This window comes from Gymnoscopelus microlampas, assembly GCF_963454915.1.
Source record: "Gymnoscopelus microlampas genome assembly, chromosome: 19".
NCBI lineage: Eukaryota > Metazoa > Chordata > Actinopteri > Myctophiformes > Myctophidae > Gymnoscopelus > Gymnoscopelus microlampas.
The window spans coordinates 17,777,443-17,796,370 of record NC_139956.1 but is presented as its reverse complement, the minus strand read 5'-3'; the positions used below and the strand labels follow the sequence as shown (position 1 = coordinate 17,796,370).

The following is an 18,928-nucleotide window of genomic DNA, read 5'->3' as shown; positions in this document are numbered from 1 at the left end:
TCTGAATCTTCGATTTCCATATTTACTGTATATTTCACGTTGCTATATCCAGGCTTACAAACGGTCCGTAGAAACCAACGGTAGAAACCCTTCCCCCATATTTTTTACAGTCTATGGTAGGAACCAGCCAGCTAAATGATTGCCATCGCTCGCGACAGCTACATCCAGCTGCTGCTCACTGTTTCCCTGCAGGTTCATTACAATCAAGCCAGTGAGCCCAGGCCCAGTTCCAGGCACCCTGCTGCTCTAGCCAATCGTGCTATACCGGCAACTAGTTACCGGCCTGCACTGGTGGACTAAGTACATTTACTTGAGTACTGTACCTAATTCTTTGAATATCTTTTACTTTACTTGAGTATTTGTATTTATGGATACTTAAGACTTTCAGTCGACTAAATCTCAAAGGCAAATTGAGATCCACTACATTTCTAGGAACAGCAGATCCACTGTACAAACTAGTAGATTTGCTATTTTCACTATTATTCCCCCCCTCCACCCCTTAATATAGCAATCCATTGATATTAAAAAGAAAATGTAACTTGTAATTTGTACAAATCATGTACTTTTTAGTATTACCACTTCGAGGTGGCAGACCACTTCCCACTGATGTCAGGACAGCAGAATCACTGCCCATCTTTCGCCGCAGGCTGAAAACCCACCTCTTCAGGAAACACTACCCTTCCTCTTTGCCTGGCCTACTTGTTGTTAACTAGTTGTACAAACTATTGTTTTATTGGATCTTGTTTAGTCGATACACTTATTTGTTTTAGCTCATGCTCATTTGATTTTGCTATTTTGTCTCATCTGTTTAAGAAAGTAGGTAGCTGATATATTGCACTTTTACCTTAGCGCTAGGTATACTCTTGGTTGCTTGTTTTTGCAGGAAATGCACTTAAGACTTCTGGTGATTAGTAGTTTCGTTCCCTACCTATGTTGAATGCACTTATTGTAAGTCGCTTTGGATAAAAGCGTCTGCTAAATGACTGTAATGTAATGTAATGTATTACAAACTACAACATTTGACGGAGCAACTTTCACTTGTAGCTGAGTGATGTTTGACCAGGAGCATCTATTGACTCTATAGCAGTGGGGTTGGAGTGCTTTGTCCAGCCTGTCAAAAGAGAAGCACCGCCCTCTCCATTCCAGCGTTGTCAGAGCGTTCAGAGGTGGGGGGGGGGGGGGGGGCTGCCACTGCCAGTCAGCGCCGTTTCAAGCACCGCTCTGCCGCTGTGTCAGTCACCGTGCGAGGAATAAACTCATTTGAGCAAAAGCTCTTCTGGCGGGCAGCGGAGCTTGAAGGAGGAAAAAGACAGCAGTCCACGCTATTCGTTTGCTGTCAGGTAGAAAACCTTGTATCTCCATGTTTCAGCTTTCTATCTTTTTTTCGTTAAACGAATGCCCTGCTTCAGTGGTTTTCAACCGGTGGTCCGGGGACCACCAGTGGTCCTTGGGGGAGTACTAGGGGGGTCCCCAGCAAAATGAGTTAACATAGCGTCACAATCGTTTTAACCACTTAGCTTTGGCTATTCAAAAATAGCAGATATACAAGCTCATAGCGCGGTTATTTTTGAAAAATCTTTAAAATGTGTGCATATTTTTTTTTTTTTAAGCAAACATTTTGAACTCAAATCTTTGCTTCCGGGGGTCCCTGGCACAAAACATTTTCAAATGGGGGTCCGCGGCCAAATGTATATCAATTTAGGGGTCCTTGGCATGAAAAAGGTTGAAAACCACTGCCCTACTTCATTGTGTCAAACAAAAGTGATGAAAATAGCAGATCTACAAGCAAAGAGGTTGTAGATCGGCTATTTTTCTTTTTTTAAATAATAATAAAAAAGGAATGGTTTTGGACATAATACAGTATACAAGGTTTCCACGCGATGCCGTTGCCAAATCACCATGGCTCCCCCTCCTCTTCCTGCCTGCTCTACCCTAATACACCTCACTCACCACCCATCGCAGGAACACGCAATAACTACAGCAATCCAGTTGAGCACTGGATTTAACCACTTAAACCCAGACCGGTGTCCCCTAGGGGTATATACTGGGCCCTCTCCCTTTTCCCCTCTATACGCCAAATCTCTTCGCTGGAAATATGGGCAATTTACACACTCACAGCGTGTCACATTGCGATGCGTTGTTAGGTTGTAGATCTGCTATTGTTGTTGTCGTTAAATGTTTGTCCCAGAATAGGTTGGGTTAATGGTACGGAATAGAACAGAACGGAACATCATACTATAACTATCTAGTAAGGCGCGTAGTGGTGAAGATAGCCGGTTCTCCTCAGTGGCTGGAGCAATTGCTCTGATTTTGCACACAGCCATTGACCATTACCATCTGAACTTAACTGTGAAGCCCGTTTTTCAATTTCACCAAATCTCAGCTTCTTATTAGCGTTTTTGTGTCAAACACTGTCGCCATGGTTACGGGGCTGCCCAGCTATGGGACGAACTGCCTCCCGGGTTGCCAGATCATGTGCGCATATCCCCCCACGGATGCGTCCACCGGGTATGGTCTAGTAATTGATTGATTGATTGATTGATTGAATACTTTATTAACATGTTAATGATAACAGTACAGCAGTACAGTCAAGAAAGCTCTGCTAAAAGGATGACGCGAAAAGCCAAGAAGGGCTTGTTTCCATTGTGGTCCATTGTACAGAATTCATCAGCAAGGCATATACTGAGGTGAGGGAGGGGGGTAGAGGATGGCATTACCAAGGGACTCCTTCCTTAGAGAGAGGCTGAGGGAGTGCGTTGTTTAGCTCTCGAACAGAACAGAACAAAACACTTACACATAACTGTTTGATTTGCATGGATGGACATACAGTACATGATTACAACTTGATCATTCAGGCAGCGAAGGCCACAAGCAGAGTTTAATGAAGACTATACAGCAGACCCCGGAGACAATTGCCATTCCTAGGACCTTTTGCAGATACATCGGACAAAACACTCTCTCTCTCTCTCTCTCTCTCTCTCTCTCTCTCTCTCTCTCTCTCTCTCTCTCTCTCTCTCTCTCTCTCTCTCTCTCTCTCTCTCTCTCTCTCTCTCTCTCTCTCTCTCTCTCTCTCTCTCTCTCTCTCTCTCTCTCTCTCTCTCTCTCTCTCTCTCTCTCTCTCTCTCTCTCTCTCTCTCTCTCTCTCTCTCTCTCTCTCTCTCACACACACACACACACAATGGTGATATACATGAAGAAACAGGAGGTTCAGAGGTAATTAGTCAGATTTAAGGAGTGTAATATGCTAAACCTAACAAGCTGATGAAACCTGACTAGACTCTCTCAGCATCCAGTTCAAACAGCCTAACATCGATTCCTGTGTTTTGGGGATAATTGACCGTAGGCAGCGCTTCAGTTTTGATGTAGCTCAGGATCATTATAGCTCTCATCCAACTCAGAGTTTGAAGGAACCAAATAAATCTCCCTCTAACAAATTCAACTATTCGCAGCCCCATAACCGTTAGACCGCCGATCATTATTATTATCAACCGACAGTACCATAACAAACAGGCTGTTGTGTTCAGACAACTGAGGTCTATGAATGAATAAATAAATATAAATAGGCACTCAATAGACTTAATTGCTTGGAAAACAACAGCTCAGTACAGTACGGATACTGTCTGACATTCCCTTTGTCCTGCACTAAGCCCTGTTGAGGGTGTATAGTGTTGTATATTGTATATTTTGCCAATTATTTGATGGTTTAATGTTACGTTGCTGTCCGGCAAGAACCAGCTAACTCCATTTTTCCGCGTTTGCATTTTTTTCCATAAATCAGTTCTATTGAACACCCTTTACGTCAGTGTGTTGGTAAAAAAAAATATTTAACCTATGAAAAGTATTAAAAAGTGCTTCTGACAAAACCAGCTAACTCCATTGGATCCTCAAAATTTCTGCTAAACCAGCTAACTACAGCAAAGGGGGGTGGAGTTAGCTGGTTTATCTGACTCCAGGCTCCACCCCCTTTTGACCTCCAACCTCATTGTGAGCTTGGAGGTCCATTCAGCTGTTCTTATCAATGATGAACAAGACCTCCTAACTCCACTTTTTGTTTAGTTTTTTTCATTTCCTGAAAAATGAACTTTTTGGAGTTAGCTGGTTCCTGCCGGACAGCAGAGATATGTTTTACCGTGCTGTATTTACAGTACTTTTTCTTGCCCTTGCTCTGTAGCTTAATTGCCGTGTTGCCCTTTGGCGACTGACTTTCCCTCAGAGAAACAATAACGGTCTTATCTTATCTTAAATAAACATGGGTACCTACAGTAGCACGTTAGGTTTACATTTTTTGCTCTTGACATGTGCGCGTGGAAAGAACGACTGCTCCCCCAGATGCATGTCAGTTTCGGATAAAGACATACACACTCAAGGCAGACCTAGTAAAATGATTGTCCTTATCAATCATAACAGCTTCCTTAATGATTCAGTTGACTTACTTTTTACCAGCTTGCGAGCTGGTCTAAGAAGAGACTGACCACTAGTCAACATGTGTTCGACAGATTCTCAACAGGTTCTCAACAGATTCTCGACATGTTTTCGATCATTGGCTGTCCTTAAGCCAATGGGGATACTTTCCCATACTCTGAACGGGCGGTCTCGTCCTCCTAAGCTATGGCGGCCTAGCAGTGTTGCCAGATTCTGCGAGAGAAATAAGCAACAGGTCTAAGCCAATGGGGAGCCACTTGCAGTGTTGCCAGATTCTGCGAGACAAATCAGGAACCAGGTCTATGAAAACAAGCCGCGCATACACGGCACGCACACACACACACACACACACACACACACACACACACACACACACACACACACACACACACACACACACACACACACACACACACACACACACACACACGCACACAGAAAAGAAAGAAATCTGGTATACATGACTGTGTGTCATGTCTTGTTGTAATGTTCTTTAAACTGGGCTAACACAAACCCACCAGCGTGGTTCAGACAGGGCTGCTGATGGAGAAATGTCATATGAGGGTAAGTTCAGCTTGAAGCTGTGCCCAGCCCAAGGCAGTTCATAATGAGCAGTTTACACTCGCCCCAGGCGGTGGCGATTCGTCTCTGCGCGCAGTTGCTGGCACAGTATGCCCACCAGGCTATTCTGGCGAACTGCCTCCGTAATCGAAAAAGGGAAGCGCAAAGCGAGCAATCTCAGTAGCATTTAACTCACCCTTTACTTAATCAACACAAATAGCTTGCAGCAACCAAAACTCAGCTGATCAGTAGACACAAGAAGCCATGTATAAGTGGAACTCTGTTGCTTGCCTTTGTTTATTACTTTGATGCAGTTCGTAGAGCTCCCTGGAGGCCCTTAAAAACCCAGAGATAATGGCCATTTTATCTACACAAAGCAAAAAGCTGTGCACTCCTTTTTTAAAGATTTTAAATTATTTACATTTACATGACAGTCAAGTTTGAGTTTCCATGTTACTTCCACGCGTTACGTCCGACCGGGGAAACTCCCCCCTGTCAGGTGAAAAGAAGCGGCTTACTAGCTCCTCATGCATTGAAGGAGGCATGAGCTAAGTTCTGGGCTCTCCCTAGGCTGGCAGAGGAGAGTAGTGCCCAGGATTAGGCAATTGGCACTGGGTGAAACAAAATGGGTTACAAAATCGTGGGATAAAAATTATAGTTAAAAAACAGACACAGCATTGTTACAAATGATATATAAAAAATGATATATAAAATTTGAATAGATTATTTTTAATGATCAAATAAATTGAATAATCCGATTAACCACTTAACCCCGTATCATACTTTGTTGTCATACAAATATAGCAAACATAGTCGATTTACAAGCTCACGTGTCACATCGTGACACGTTGTGAGCTTGTAGATCTGCTACTTTCACCATAAAATAAATCAATAATCGTTCAATAATCGTAATCGAGGCAAAAATGTGAAATAATCGTGATATTGATTTGAAGTCATATGGCTCAGCCCTTCTGTTTGGACTGAAAAGGGTCTGGCCACAGGAGGCAACCTATATACCACAGTTATTGCGAAGTCAAGCCCAAGGCCATGCAATAACAGAGGCTTCCCTGGGGTATGCCTCGCCTTCCTAGAGGAGGAATGGATGGCTCACACTCATCTCTCCATCCATAGGAGGGCATGTTTGCAGTTGGAATTATATGAGCCACTGAGGCTGATTCTGATAAATGACAAACACGCCTTGGTTGAGGTGTGGTGTGTGTTTGTGCGTGCGTTCGCATCTATTACCCGATACACACACACACTCACACGCACACACGCATACACACACACACACACACACACACAATATAATGGAAAATATTCATATCCAGTCAAGGTGAAGTGTAGTCAATTATTAGAAAGATTCAGCAGAGCAACAGCATTACAGATCATAAGGAGCAGGCCTCCCTCAGGGCACAAGCCTCCTCAGCCCCGATTTCAGACAGTTCTTAAAGTCCACTCTAACAGAGATGCTATTCTAAATGGTCATATAAGGTATATACTAAAGATAAGGCTGGTTTTCAGACGGTACTAGTCTATTTGATGAGTGTGCTGACTGTGTAGGGCCCCCGTTGTGTGTGTGCATGTCTTTAAGTGGCGCATGTGTGCACTGTGTCTCCTGTTTGTGTTGCATCTAATGTAATTGGTTGCATCTACAGTATGTGTTGCAATCAGCTGCAGCTGTTGGTGCTGTGCTCATACGGACGGACGGATGGATAAATACACACGGTCAAATGTAGAGTGGCTGGCACCGCTAAAAAGACTTTAAACTGGCGATTGAAAACATGAAGCATTTATGAAAATGTTTACTAGGTAATAAAATGAAGTGTAAGGCCCAGCCAAAACCTCTTTGATTTGAATGGAGTGTAAATGCTTCTGCAGTCAGCAGGAGGGGAAATAGAGACATCTGCTGGACCATTAATCGGAACTGCACGGTTAAGCCTGAGCTGCAAAAAGTGGCGGAATCCTATCCTATTATAATTCTAGTAAGCTCACGGTGGTAGGGTGGACTCTTGATCAAACTGCGCATGCGTCGTTGTGTGCCAGGTTTCGCGAGAGAAACAAGCAGCGAGGTCTATGAAAACGAGGCCAAACCAAACGAACCCTATAACACCAACATTGGCCCTAAAGCGCTTACAATCGGCGGACATGGCAACACCGACGCCGACGCTACACCATAGACCCCGCCCACTCTCTGCTGTGGAAAGTAAACACTCCAGATTTGTTTCCCCACACACGATGCACATTAGCTCCATAAAGAACGGTTCTATGTCGTTCTCTTCCAGGATCGGGCGAACGTCCGCCAAGGCTCCGCTGTTTACCCTTTTGTATACATCGTATCCCAAAACTAATGGTAGATTCTAAACCGCACGGATGTTTAAGGTTTGGTCGGCTGCATAATATTTTAGGTCGCCAGCGAAACTACCCGTTTAAATCGCTTATTTAGTCAGCCTGTGGCCATGTTTCCCATTGTAGCCAAACCGGGAGCAGTAGTGGCAGCGGACGTAGGGTTTTTTTCCGGGTTGAATGGGAAACATGGCCACAGGTTTCGCGAGAGAAACAAGCAACGAGGTCTATGAAAACGAGGCCAAACCAAACGAACCCCATACCACCAACATGCAACCTGATAATAATGTCCAAAGCATGTCTGTGTATGTTTACATCCATTACTGTGTTGGCGTTAGTTGGGATTAATGTTTATTAGCCAAACCAAGTTACTATGAGCCGTTAGCGTGATGCTAAGCTAACGGACGTTTGGCGCTAGCATGCGGCTAACGCTAATGCTAACGTCGTCATCGTGACTTAATCAACAATGTAAACGTTTCATCAACACACTTTATGAACCTTACTGTGGTTAATATTATCAGTGCTACCCAAGTAGTCCATTGAAAAGTATTATTTTGGTGTATTTTGTGTATTGTAACTTGGACACTGTAACTTAATGGTAGCTGGGGCGACGCGTTGTTGGCTCATGGTTCAGAATGCCTCATGGGTATTGTAGTCATTTTCTGCTATTTCGGTTCTACTGTGATAGACTGTGCTACATTACCTGCTGTTTAATTGTGAATCATATATGCTATGAATATATGGTAATACAATGTTTATTTTCCTGTATTTCCAGGTTTATGACCCGAGTCATCTATGACCTGTGTGTCATCTGTGTGTCCAGTACTTTGTACTGTGTTGGTTAAAAAAGACAAAACACGAGTTGTGACAAAGACGTGTGATTCTCTGATTAATGTTGTTAGTGGTGTAAAATGCCATCAAAAATATACTCAAGCCTGCTGCAGGGCAACAGAAAATAGCAAGCCTATTTTGCTCTTTTATATAGCAAATTTTTATATATATACGAGGGGACGCGCGCCCTTCACCGGGTATGGTGAAGGGCGCCCTTCACCGGGTATGGTCTAGTAATTATAATGAAACCAACAGAAACAAAGGGGTGCCTGGCCCCCTAATAATAAAAAAGATAAGAATTTAATCAAACATATAGATCTAACCACCTGAGGCCACCTGATGCTCAGAAAGGTGAACTGCCTAATGTATCCTTAGTTGCACACCGGCGGCTATTTCCGTCTCTAGGGTTAGGGTTAAAAAATGGCACTAAATTGTAAAGATATCATTCATACGATCACAGTCCTAAAATATTGATGTCCTCACAAGTATACAGTAGTAGTAGTAGTAATACAAACATTTTTATGTGTGTGTGTGTCCAGGTGGTGGACCTGTACTGGGGAATAGATCCAGAAGAGTGGGACAGTCCGGAGCTCCAGCGTCTCAGGATGAAGCTTCTGGAAGAATGTCTGAAGACCTCGGCTGGGCCATGCTTTGTTGTGGGTACAACACACACACGCACGCACACGCACACACACACACACACACACACACACACACACACACACACACACACACACACACACACACACACACACACACACACACACACACACACACACACACACACACACACCACACTTGATCATTTATTTATGTCCACATAAGAGATACAATACAAGGACACAAATATTACAAGGTGCTGTCAAAAATGTACAGTCAGCAAATCGTGGACAAATACTCCCACACCCTTTAGGGGTACAAATAACAGCGTCTTTGCCATATTTGGCGGCTACCGATAGTAGAAGAGATTCCACAGAATTGGAAGAAACACCCACACTCACACCCACACCCACACAAATGTCTGTAGTTTATAATCGCGTGATCCTCTTGGTGCCATTTCCCGCTTGACAAAAAAAGAAACTGTCTTTTGTCAGCTGAAAATACATCATTTATGTGGAGCTGTGAAGAATGTAATGAACAATGATGTCACCTTTAATGTGACTGTGATGTCTGACGCTCTTCCGCAAAATGGTAAACGGTTCATGTATATGGCGCCCAATCCCACCCACTCCCATTCACACACTGACGGCAGGGGTAACCTTGCAAGGCATCAAACCTGTTCCCCGGGAGCAATCGGTTAGGGGTTAAGCCATTCAATCCGGGTACACATCTGTGTCATTCTTTGGCTATTCAAAAATAGCAGATCTACAACACTTGTAGATCTGCTATTTTTGAAAAATGTTGAACATTTGTGCAAGTCTTTGAATATACATTTTTAGAGCGAACATGTGTAACTCAAATCTTTGCTTCGAGGCGGGGGGGGGGGGGGGGGGGGGTCCCTGGAACAAAACATTTTGAGATGGGGGTCCATGGCCAAATACATATCTAAAATGTTGTGTTCCAGGGACCCCCAGAAGCAAAGACTTGAGTAAAAATGTTTTGCTTTAAAACATATATATATTCAAAGATTTGCATGATAAAGGGTTATCATGAAAATTATTTTGCATGATAACTTTGATTTAAAAAAAAAAGTTAATAGCCAAAGTACAACAAGTGGTTCAAGTGGTTACACAGATGCGTTCCCGGTTTTAATGTGTTAAGTGTCTTGCTCGAGGACACTTTCACAGTAACCCAGGGGGAAGCCGGGGATCGGAAAGGGAACCATCTGATTCCAAAGCGGCCCCTCTGCCGCCCTCCCCACGCTATATGATGCTTAGCTGGACGTGTCATTGTGTGCCCTGTGTATGTGTACAGTATGTGTATGTGTATGTGTATGTGTATGTGTATGTGTATGTGTATGTGTATGTGTATGTGTATGTGTATGTGTATGTGTATGTGTATGTGTATGTGTATGCGTGTCTGGGTATGTGTTGTCATTAGCTGTGGTTTCTCTGTCGCACGATGCCTTTGGGATGTTGGAAATCCTGGGGAAAGTTCAGGTTTGCACAGATCACTTTTAGACTCAAACGTGTTCATGCTGTCGTGGAATTCTGGATCAATCAGGCAGTCGAGGAGCCAAGGCAATATTCTAGGTGGTGGTGATTATGCTTTATGTAGATGATATCATGGTCAGAAGTACATTAACACTCATGTCAGTGGTATGGTAGTTCTGCCTTGAGCATGGGGCAGAGATCGTAGTTATACTGTAGCTGCTTCAAGGACAAACTGAACCATAACAAAATAGGCTGTACTAAAACAATAGCTATTAGGCCTAGTGGAGACATATAGGCTCTTACAAGCTGTCAAATATCATAATGTATTGCAGTAGTATTATAAGTGATGGTAAAATATAAAGGTTCGATATAAGCAGCCATATCATTTCTTCCTCAATGCCAAGGACCCCAAATTGATATGTATTTGGCCGTGGACCCCCTTCTGAAATTGTTTTGTGCCAGGCATCCCCAGAATCAAAGATTTTAGTTAAAAATGTTCGCTTTAAAAATATATACCTATTAAGATATGCACACATTTTCAAGATTCATCATAGATTCATCATAGCGCGTCACTCTGTGCCACTCTATGAGCTTGTATATCTGCTATTGAATAGCCAAAGCTAAGTCGTTATAATGATTGTGACGCTATGTTAACTAATTTCGCTGGGGACACCCTGCAACCCCTCCAGGGACCACTGGTGGTCCCCGGACCACTGGTTGAGAACCACTGCGCTAGACAGAGAGGTTGATTGTTATATTTTATTACGGTGACTTTGACTGAGCTGTTATAGATTATTCCAATCCTTGGTGGTACTAAGGAGAGAGAGAGAGACAGAGAGAGAGAGAGAGATGATGAGAGATTGATGGCAAATTATTCATATGGAACAGAACTGTTTCTAGGGATTGTAATTGAGGTGAGAGAGATCACAAGGAGGAGCTATGCATTGGTGCCGTGATTCTCAAAGTGGGGTCTACGGGGGCGGGGGAGGACCCCCAGGGGTCCTTGAGGTGGTTCCAGGGGGGTCCCTCGCTAAATGATCGCTAGAACCAAACAGCCCCTTGTGGGTCTGTGACTCTGAGTGTGTGTACACATGGATCCATTTCTGTTCCATTTGTACACGCTCTGTCAGGGTATGAGTGTGGAGTAGGACCCAAATACAGGACGAGCAGGCAAGGTTAAACTCAAATGGTTTAACCGATTCAACCCGGGAACTCATCTACAAATGTCTTCTAAATCCTAACAGTTTTCTGAAAACCGTATGTTGCCATAATAACAGTGGTTCTCAAACATTTTCATGTCAATTATATATATTTGGTCACGGACCCCCCCATCTCAAAATATATTTTGTTCCAGGGACCCCAAGAAGCAGAGATTTGAGTTACAAATGATCGCTTTAAAATGGCACTCGGTGCCGCGCTATGAGCTTGTATATCTGCTATTTTTGAATAGCCAAAGTATGAAATAATGGCTATAGCTAAAATCTAAAATGACACAGATGCGTTCCCGGATTGAATGGGTTAATAAACAACAAATCATTCCCAAACAACAGGACTGACAAAACATGAAGTCAAACTGGAACAGAAGGCACACCAGCCTTCACGCTAAAACTCACACTGACATTAAAATGACAAACTGACCAATAGCTGTAGACACAGGGGACATCAAATAGATGCAGCACTAACAGGACACAGGTGAATGAACTGACAATCAACACAGGGGTAGGCTGGGGCAATCAGGACACAGGTGACTAGCGTGAACAAAATAATCAGGGTGGAGAGAAGACAGGTGATATACACTACTACAAAATAATAGAACTCAGGCCTAGACACAGTAGCCTGGGACCAGACGAATCCGCGAGTGAACAAAAAAATTGCACTCTGCGATTTGGGTCTGGCACCGCTCCATAGAGAATCCATTTCCTGCTCCAGAAGACGTGGGTGACCAATCAGGGCCCAGTATTCGAATATGGGAGACTGTAATTGGTAGTTGGTTGTAGGTCTAACCAATTGCGTCGAGTGCCATTGTTTTGATCCCGCCCCTTGGGGAAAAAAAACGTCCTCATGGAAGCACCAGACTCATATCCACGCAGTGATATAGGCTATAGACACAGAACATACTAAACACAGAGTTACAGAATTAAACAAGTAAACGTAAATCAGGCAGACGAAACTAAAGACCTAAACCAAACAGGGAAATAAATGTCCAAGTTGACCAATATGGTCAAAGTCCAAAAGTTGCGGAGCAGGCCTTGACACACTCAGTTATGGGGGTCCGTCTAATGTGTACCAAACTGGGGGTCCTGGAGATTAAAAGGTTTGAGGACCACTGCATTAAGGGTAGAATCCTTGACCTCCAGGAGGGAGCATAATCTGCCTTCCTAGATCTATTTGAACCCATTTAGACCTGAGGCCGATTCTAAAAAGAGTTTTTAAATAAAGGGTGTCCCAGGTCTAATATTTATGTATTTTTTTTATCTCCAGCTCATTGTCGTTCTTTTTTTATACCCACTAGTTTCCTTCTGTCTCTCTCACTCACAAACACCCCCCCCCACCCTCATCCTTTCTGCCTGCCGCTCTCTAATCTGTCCCACACAGATACAAATACGGGCGCACACACACACATACACACACGCCACATTTGTATTACTCTACTTGTGAGGACATAAACATTTTAGGCTGGCGAGTTTACAATTTCCATTTAAAAAAAAAAAATTACACGCGTGCATTAGTGGTGTAAAGTAACTAAGTACATTTACTAAAGTATTGTATTTAAGTACAATTTGTAGGTAATTTTACTTTACTGGAGTATTTCCAATTTTCAATACTTTTACTTCTACTCCAATACATCTCAGAGGCAAATATTGTACTTTTACTCCACTACAATTATTTTAAAACTTTACTAGTTACTTTGCAGATATCAATAAGTACATTATAAAACATACATTAACCACTTTAGCCCTATTTTTAGCCCTATTTTATACCTAGGCTATTTGAAAATAGCAGTAGATTATAGATCTGCTATTTTCAAACATTTTAGTACTTTTACTTTTGGTACTTTAAGTACATTTTGATGCCAATACTTTTGTACTTTTACTCAAGTAACATTTTGAACACAGGCCATTTACTTGTAAAAGAGTATTTCTACATTGCAGTATTGTTACTTTTACTTAAACCCATTAAGACCTGGAACTGTGTCAATTTTAGATTTGAGCTAAAAAGCATGAAAATGTGTGCAAATCTTTGAATGTATATATATTTTTTAGAGCGAACATTTTTAACTCAAATCTTTGCTTCTGGGGGGTTCCTGGAACAAGATATTTTGGTGGGGGTCCGCAGCCAAATACATATAATTTTGGGGGTCCTTGACATGAAAAAGTTTGAGCACCACGGATATAGAAACATACGTTTTTCAGAAAACTGTTGAGATTTAGGAGACATGTAGAATCGGCTTCAGTAGAAAATGTGAGTACTTTTTCCACCGCTGGCGTGCGTGCCTGTCCTTGTGCTACAGTGTGTGTGTATGTGTTACTGCCCCGCTGTGCTGATGGGATGGCCCGCTGCCAACGCTGTCTGCTATAGGCTGACCTGAGCAGAGCATGCAGGGCTAAATTGAACTTATCAGTGCTAAAGTCAACTTGGCCAGGGCTGAACCCAGCTGAACCGGGATAAACTAAAGCAGTGGTTCTCAACCTTTTTCTGGATCAGGGCCCAGTTGGAAAATCTCAAAAGCGTTCGCGGTCCACCCATCTGACCACTTAACCCAATCAATGCAGGAACGCATCTGTGTCATTTTAGATTTGAGCTATAAACATTATTTTATACTTAAATAAATAGCAGATATACAAGCTAGTAGATCTGCTATTTTTGAAGAAAAAAAAAGTTTTTTCTAAAGATTTGCAAAAATAGCAGATCTACAAGCTCGTAGCACGGCACTCGGTGCCAAGGCAACAGCGTCTTAACTCATTCCCTGCCTAGAACGACTAAATCGACTTTTTTTTAAACATTTTTTTAAATAATTTGACCCAAAGACCAAGGAGATATGATTTTTCGAAGATCTAGACTCCCATCCACTTCCTTGTTAACTTAAAAATTCTATATCTCGGCTCCTGAGTACTTTTTTTTTTCAATGAAAAATCTTGCAGTGGGCAAACGCGGCCAGAAATAATTCAGGCAGTGAATGAGTTAAAGAGTGTAATATTACGATTTGATCATTGTAAAAATCCTGCAATATCCTCAACCCAGCTGAATGGAGGAGGCTAAGGCTCACGGTCAATGCGGCTAGCTGGCTGTACCATGTGTGTGTGTGTGTGTGTGTGTGTGTGTGTGTGTGTGTGTGTGTTGCAATGATTTAATTCATTCCCTCTTGCCTTGCTTATATCCCTCGCCGATGCAATTTCGCCTTCTTAACCCCGGCCAACCTCAGCCTCCACACACTGTACAGGTTGAAGGGAGATACACAAAAACACTGTTACACACACACACACACACACACACACACACACACACACACACACACACACACACACACACACACACACACACACACACACACACACACACACACACACACACACACACACACACACACACACACACACACACAGCTCCCTGTTCTTTCTCTCTGTAAACGGTCTGTGACTTTTTCTCTATATCTCTCTCACACACACACACACACACACACACACACACAAACATCAATAGAGCAACAGACGTGTATACACACACACACACACACATGCTCCCGCAGACAAAGAAACCCATATACACATCGTTGTACAATCGCAAACGCAAAGTTCAGTCTTAGATACCAGACCCCGATCCGACACCCACGACCCCCCAGTTCCCCACAGATCTGGAGCATGTACGGTACAAAGCCAAGCCTTGGGCAGCTGCTGCTGTCCGTCCCTGAACCAATGTTATTATAAATGTGTCATTATAAAACTAAATAACTACAACTAGAATCGGGAAAAAATAACATTTTATTTAACTGAACTAAAACAAAAAATCTAATTGGAACGGTTTTGTGTGTTTACAAAATGTACTAAAACTAACTAACTAATCATAGAGAAAATATGTCTTTGTCAAAAACATCTTCAAAATCATGTGCTGTTTACATTTCTGATGACTAATAAAGTATTCTATCAATAAAGTATACAAGCAATCACACAACTCGATGCAACCCGTTGTGAGCTTGTACTGTAGATCTGTTGTATCTCACCCCTGACTAATCTATTACAACAAAAAACTAAAACTAATGCAAACAAATCTAAAACCAAGCCTTTTCAAAAACAACCCCCCCCCCCCCCAGAAAACCCACTTTACAAATGAATCAAAACCAAACTGTCAACATGTCGAAACCAATTTGAATATAAAAACGAAAGAAAAATGTAAAACTAGAATAACCTTGAACCACATGTAAACTCCATGAGCCACAGGATGGCTGTGGCTCCAGGTCACTGTGGAGCTCAGCTCAAAGCCGTGGAAATGGAGGGAAGCCTTTGATCAGAGACACACATCCTTGTTTGTTGACAGTTCAGTCAGTGGCATCTCTCTCTCTCTCTCTCTCTCTCTCTCTCTCTCTCTCTCTCTCTCTCTCTCTCTCTCTCTCTCTCTCTCTCTCTCTCTCTCTCTCTCTCTCTCTCTCTCTCTCTCTCTCTCTCTCTCTCTCTCTCTCTCTCTCTCTCTCTCTCTCTCTCTCTCTCTCTCTCTCTCCTTTACTTGAACTAAACCTAGACACAGGCCAGTGTTGCCAGATTCTGTGAGAGAAGCAAGCAACCAGGTCTAGGAAAACCAGCCCAAAAGAAGCGACTATGGGCCACATGAGCACTTTAACATATACATCAGCTATTTGAAAATAGCCGATCTACAAGCTCACAACGCGTCGCGATGCGACGCGTTGTGAGCTTGTAGATCTGCTATGTTCAAATAAAATCTTGCGGGAAATTATAATAAGCAGATCTGGCAACCCTGTCTCCAACCCACACACAGCCAGCTACGAGGGCACTTCAAAGAGAAGATGCTCTGGGGATCTCACAGCTCACAACAACTGTTACAAAACACACACACACACACACACACACACACACACACACACACACACACACACACACACACACACACACACACACACACACACAGCTCAGAGGAGAGAGAAGGGAAAATGCAAAAAAAATAAATAATAGCTATGATACAGTGTTGACACTGTAGGTATGAGTGACTTCCAGGCAGTGCGTCTCCCATTGTGTCAATGGAGGGGCAGAGATGGGCGGCCGATGGGGGCAGCATTTAGCATTTATTCTATCAATTACCTTTTGATTCATCAAATAATCGAGAAGTGTTTATTATATATCTTTTATGCTTTATATATTAACGAATCAATGCAGAGACTTTCGTAACTGTGTTACAACAATGTCGTGCAAAGATAGTGGTAATAGTGGGGGGGGGAAGTATTTTTCCACCAAAATATATTATCTCATTCAAATGTTTTATTTTATTTATTTTTGAATAATAACATTTTATTGATTTTTTTTCATTTTTCACAGAAAGTTGTGACATAAATGTAAATGTATTCAAATGAAGTTGGACAAACTGGAATGATATAAATTAAAGGCATACAATAAAAAGAAAACTAAAAACAATGACAAAAAGAAGGAAGGGCAAACAGCACACTACAATGACCATGAAACTATAGATACACATACAGTCAAACATTCATAAAAAAAACATTACTCCACACACAAGGGCACATCAAAAGGCAAATTGTAAGAGTACAACCGGGGCTTTTCAATCCAATTAATCACATCCTTTATAAATCAGAGTACATAGATCCTTGGGCAAGTATTCTATCAGCGGCTGCCATATATTCATAAAGTTGTTTTCCCTCTCTTTTAATTTGGCACCCTCTCTTTTGATGGAGTCTTTCCATTGGAAGTACTCTCTTTCTCTATACCACTGAGTCACTGATGGAGGTTTTTCATGAATCCAATTAAAATAAATGCATTTTCTAGCCACACAGAGAAGCTTAAGTATAGCTTAGCTCTTCTAGGGTCTAGTACAGGGGTCTTCAACAGAGGGTCCGGGACCCCTAGGGGGTCCTCAGAGTTACTACAGGGGGGGCCTCCAAATCATTGTGTGATAGGATCTCTTTTTTTTTTTACACTTGAACTCTAGCATCCCTATTGTGGAGGAGAACGTTAGCCAAAAATAGCCGATCTACAAGCTCACAACGCCTCGCACAGCGAGGTGTTGTGAGCTTGTAGATCAGCTATTTTTGGCAAAGAGGTATCGTGTAGAGGGGAAAAAAAGAGCAAATACAGACCAAGTAAAGAGCAAGTACAGACCCAGTACAGACCAAGTAAAACAAAAAAGTTTAATCTCCAACACAATATGTAGAGGGGGTCCCTGCTTCATCTCTCTCTCAGCTAGGGGGTCTTTGGCCTGAAAAACGTTGAAGACCCCTGGTCTACTACACCTAATTTAGATGGCAGCCCTAATAAGAATTGCACAGATCTTAGACTTCATAAATTAACTCACTTCTTTTGCCACACGAGACCAGAACCTGGAAATCTTGGGACATTCCCAGAAACCATTTTACCATGCCAGAGAAAAAGTCCCTTTCAATTTCCCAAATGACTTTCTTGGTAATGTATAGAGGTAACATTTGCATAGGGGTATAGAATCTGAGGTAATGTATTATCTTTTATAATCAATGAAATCTGTTACACCCCTTGCTCAGTTATACCATTGCTCTGCCGAGAGAGAGAGAGAAACAGACACAGAGAGAGAGAGTGACAGAGACAGACAGAGAGAGAGAGAGACAGAGACAGAGAGAGAGAGTAGAATGGAGAAGCTTAGAGTAAATGCATGTCTTGCAGCCACAGAGGATTTCCATGGACTCATAGCAACCCCAAACTGTGAATAGTCCATTTGGCACACATACTGTACTGTACAGTACAGTCACACACACACACACACACACACACACACACACACACACACACACACACACACACACACACACACACACACACACACACACACACACACACACACACACACACACACACACACACACACACACACACACACACACACCTCTCCCCATTTCACCTCTGCCTGATTATGTTCATGCCATGGAATTCCTCTCTTCAAGTGGCACACCAATGACAATGCTTAAACCCAGCAACCGCTTCAAATAGCCTATAGTAACAAATAGCCTATAGTAACAAATAGCCTATAGGAACAAATAGCCTATAGGAACAAATAGCCTATAGGAACAAATAGCCTATAGTAACAAATAGCCTATAGTAACAAATAGCCTATAGGAACAAATAGCCTATAGGAACAAATAGCCTATAGGAACAAATAGCCAGTGGTTCTCAAACTTTTTCATGTCAAGGACCACCAAAATGATGTTTTTGGCTTCGGACCCCCCATCTCAAAAAAAAATTTGTGCCAGGGATTTTTCAAAGTGCTGCCCGCGCCATGAAAAGTTTGGGGGGGAAAATTATATATATATATATATATATATATATATATATATATATGCACAGGACATACATTTTACTTGGCAAAGTATGTGCATTACAAATGTACTACCGTATGAAAATAAATGAAACGTACAGCAATGACATGTACAGCTAGAGCCGCATGAGGGGAGATGAGCAATACAAGTC

General features: G+C 42.4%; 1 protein-coding gene across 1 annotated transcript in view; it reads left to right on the top strand.

Moving 5' to 3' along the window:
- The window catches only part of nwd2 (NACHT and WD repeat domain containing 2), a gene marked incomplete at its 3' end in the record, with an annotated part of 71,542 nt that overhangs the window by 32,397 nt on the left and 20,217 nt on the right, over positions 1 to 18,928 (top strand). The window contains exon 3 of the mRNA XM_084043341.1: positions 8,700 to 8,816. Within this exon, the coding sequence (XP_083899467.1) occupies positions 8,700 to 8,816 (117 nt within the window). The remainder of the gene's footprint in view (positions 1 to 8,699; positions 8,817 to 18,928) is intronic.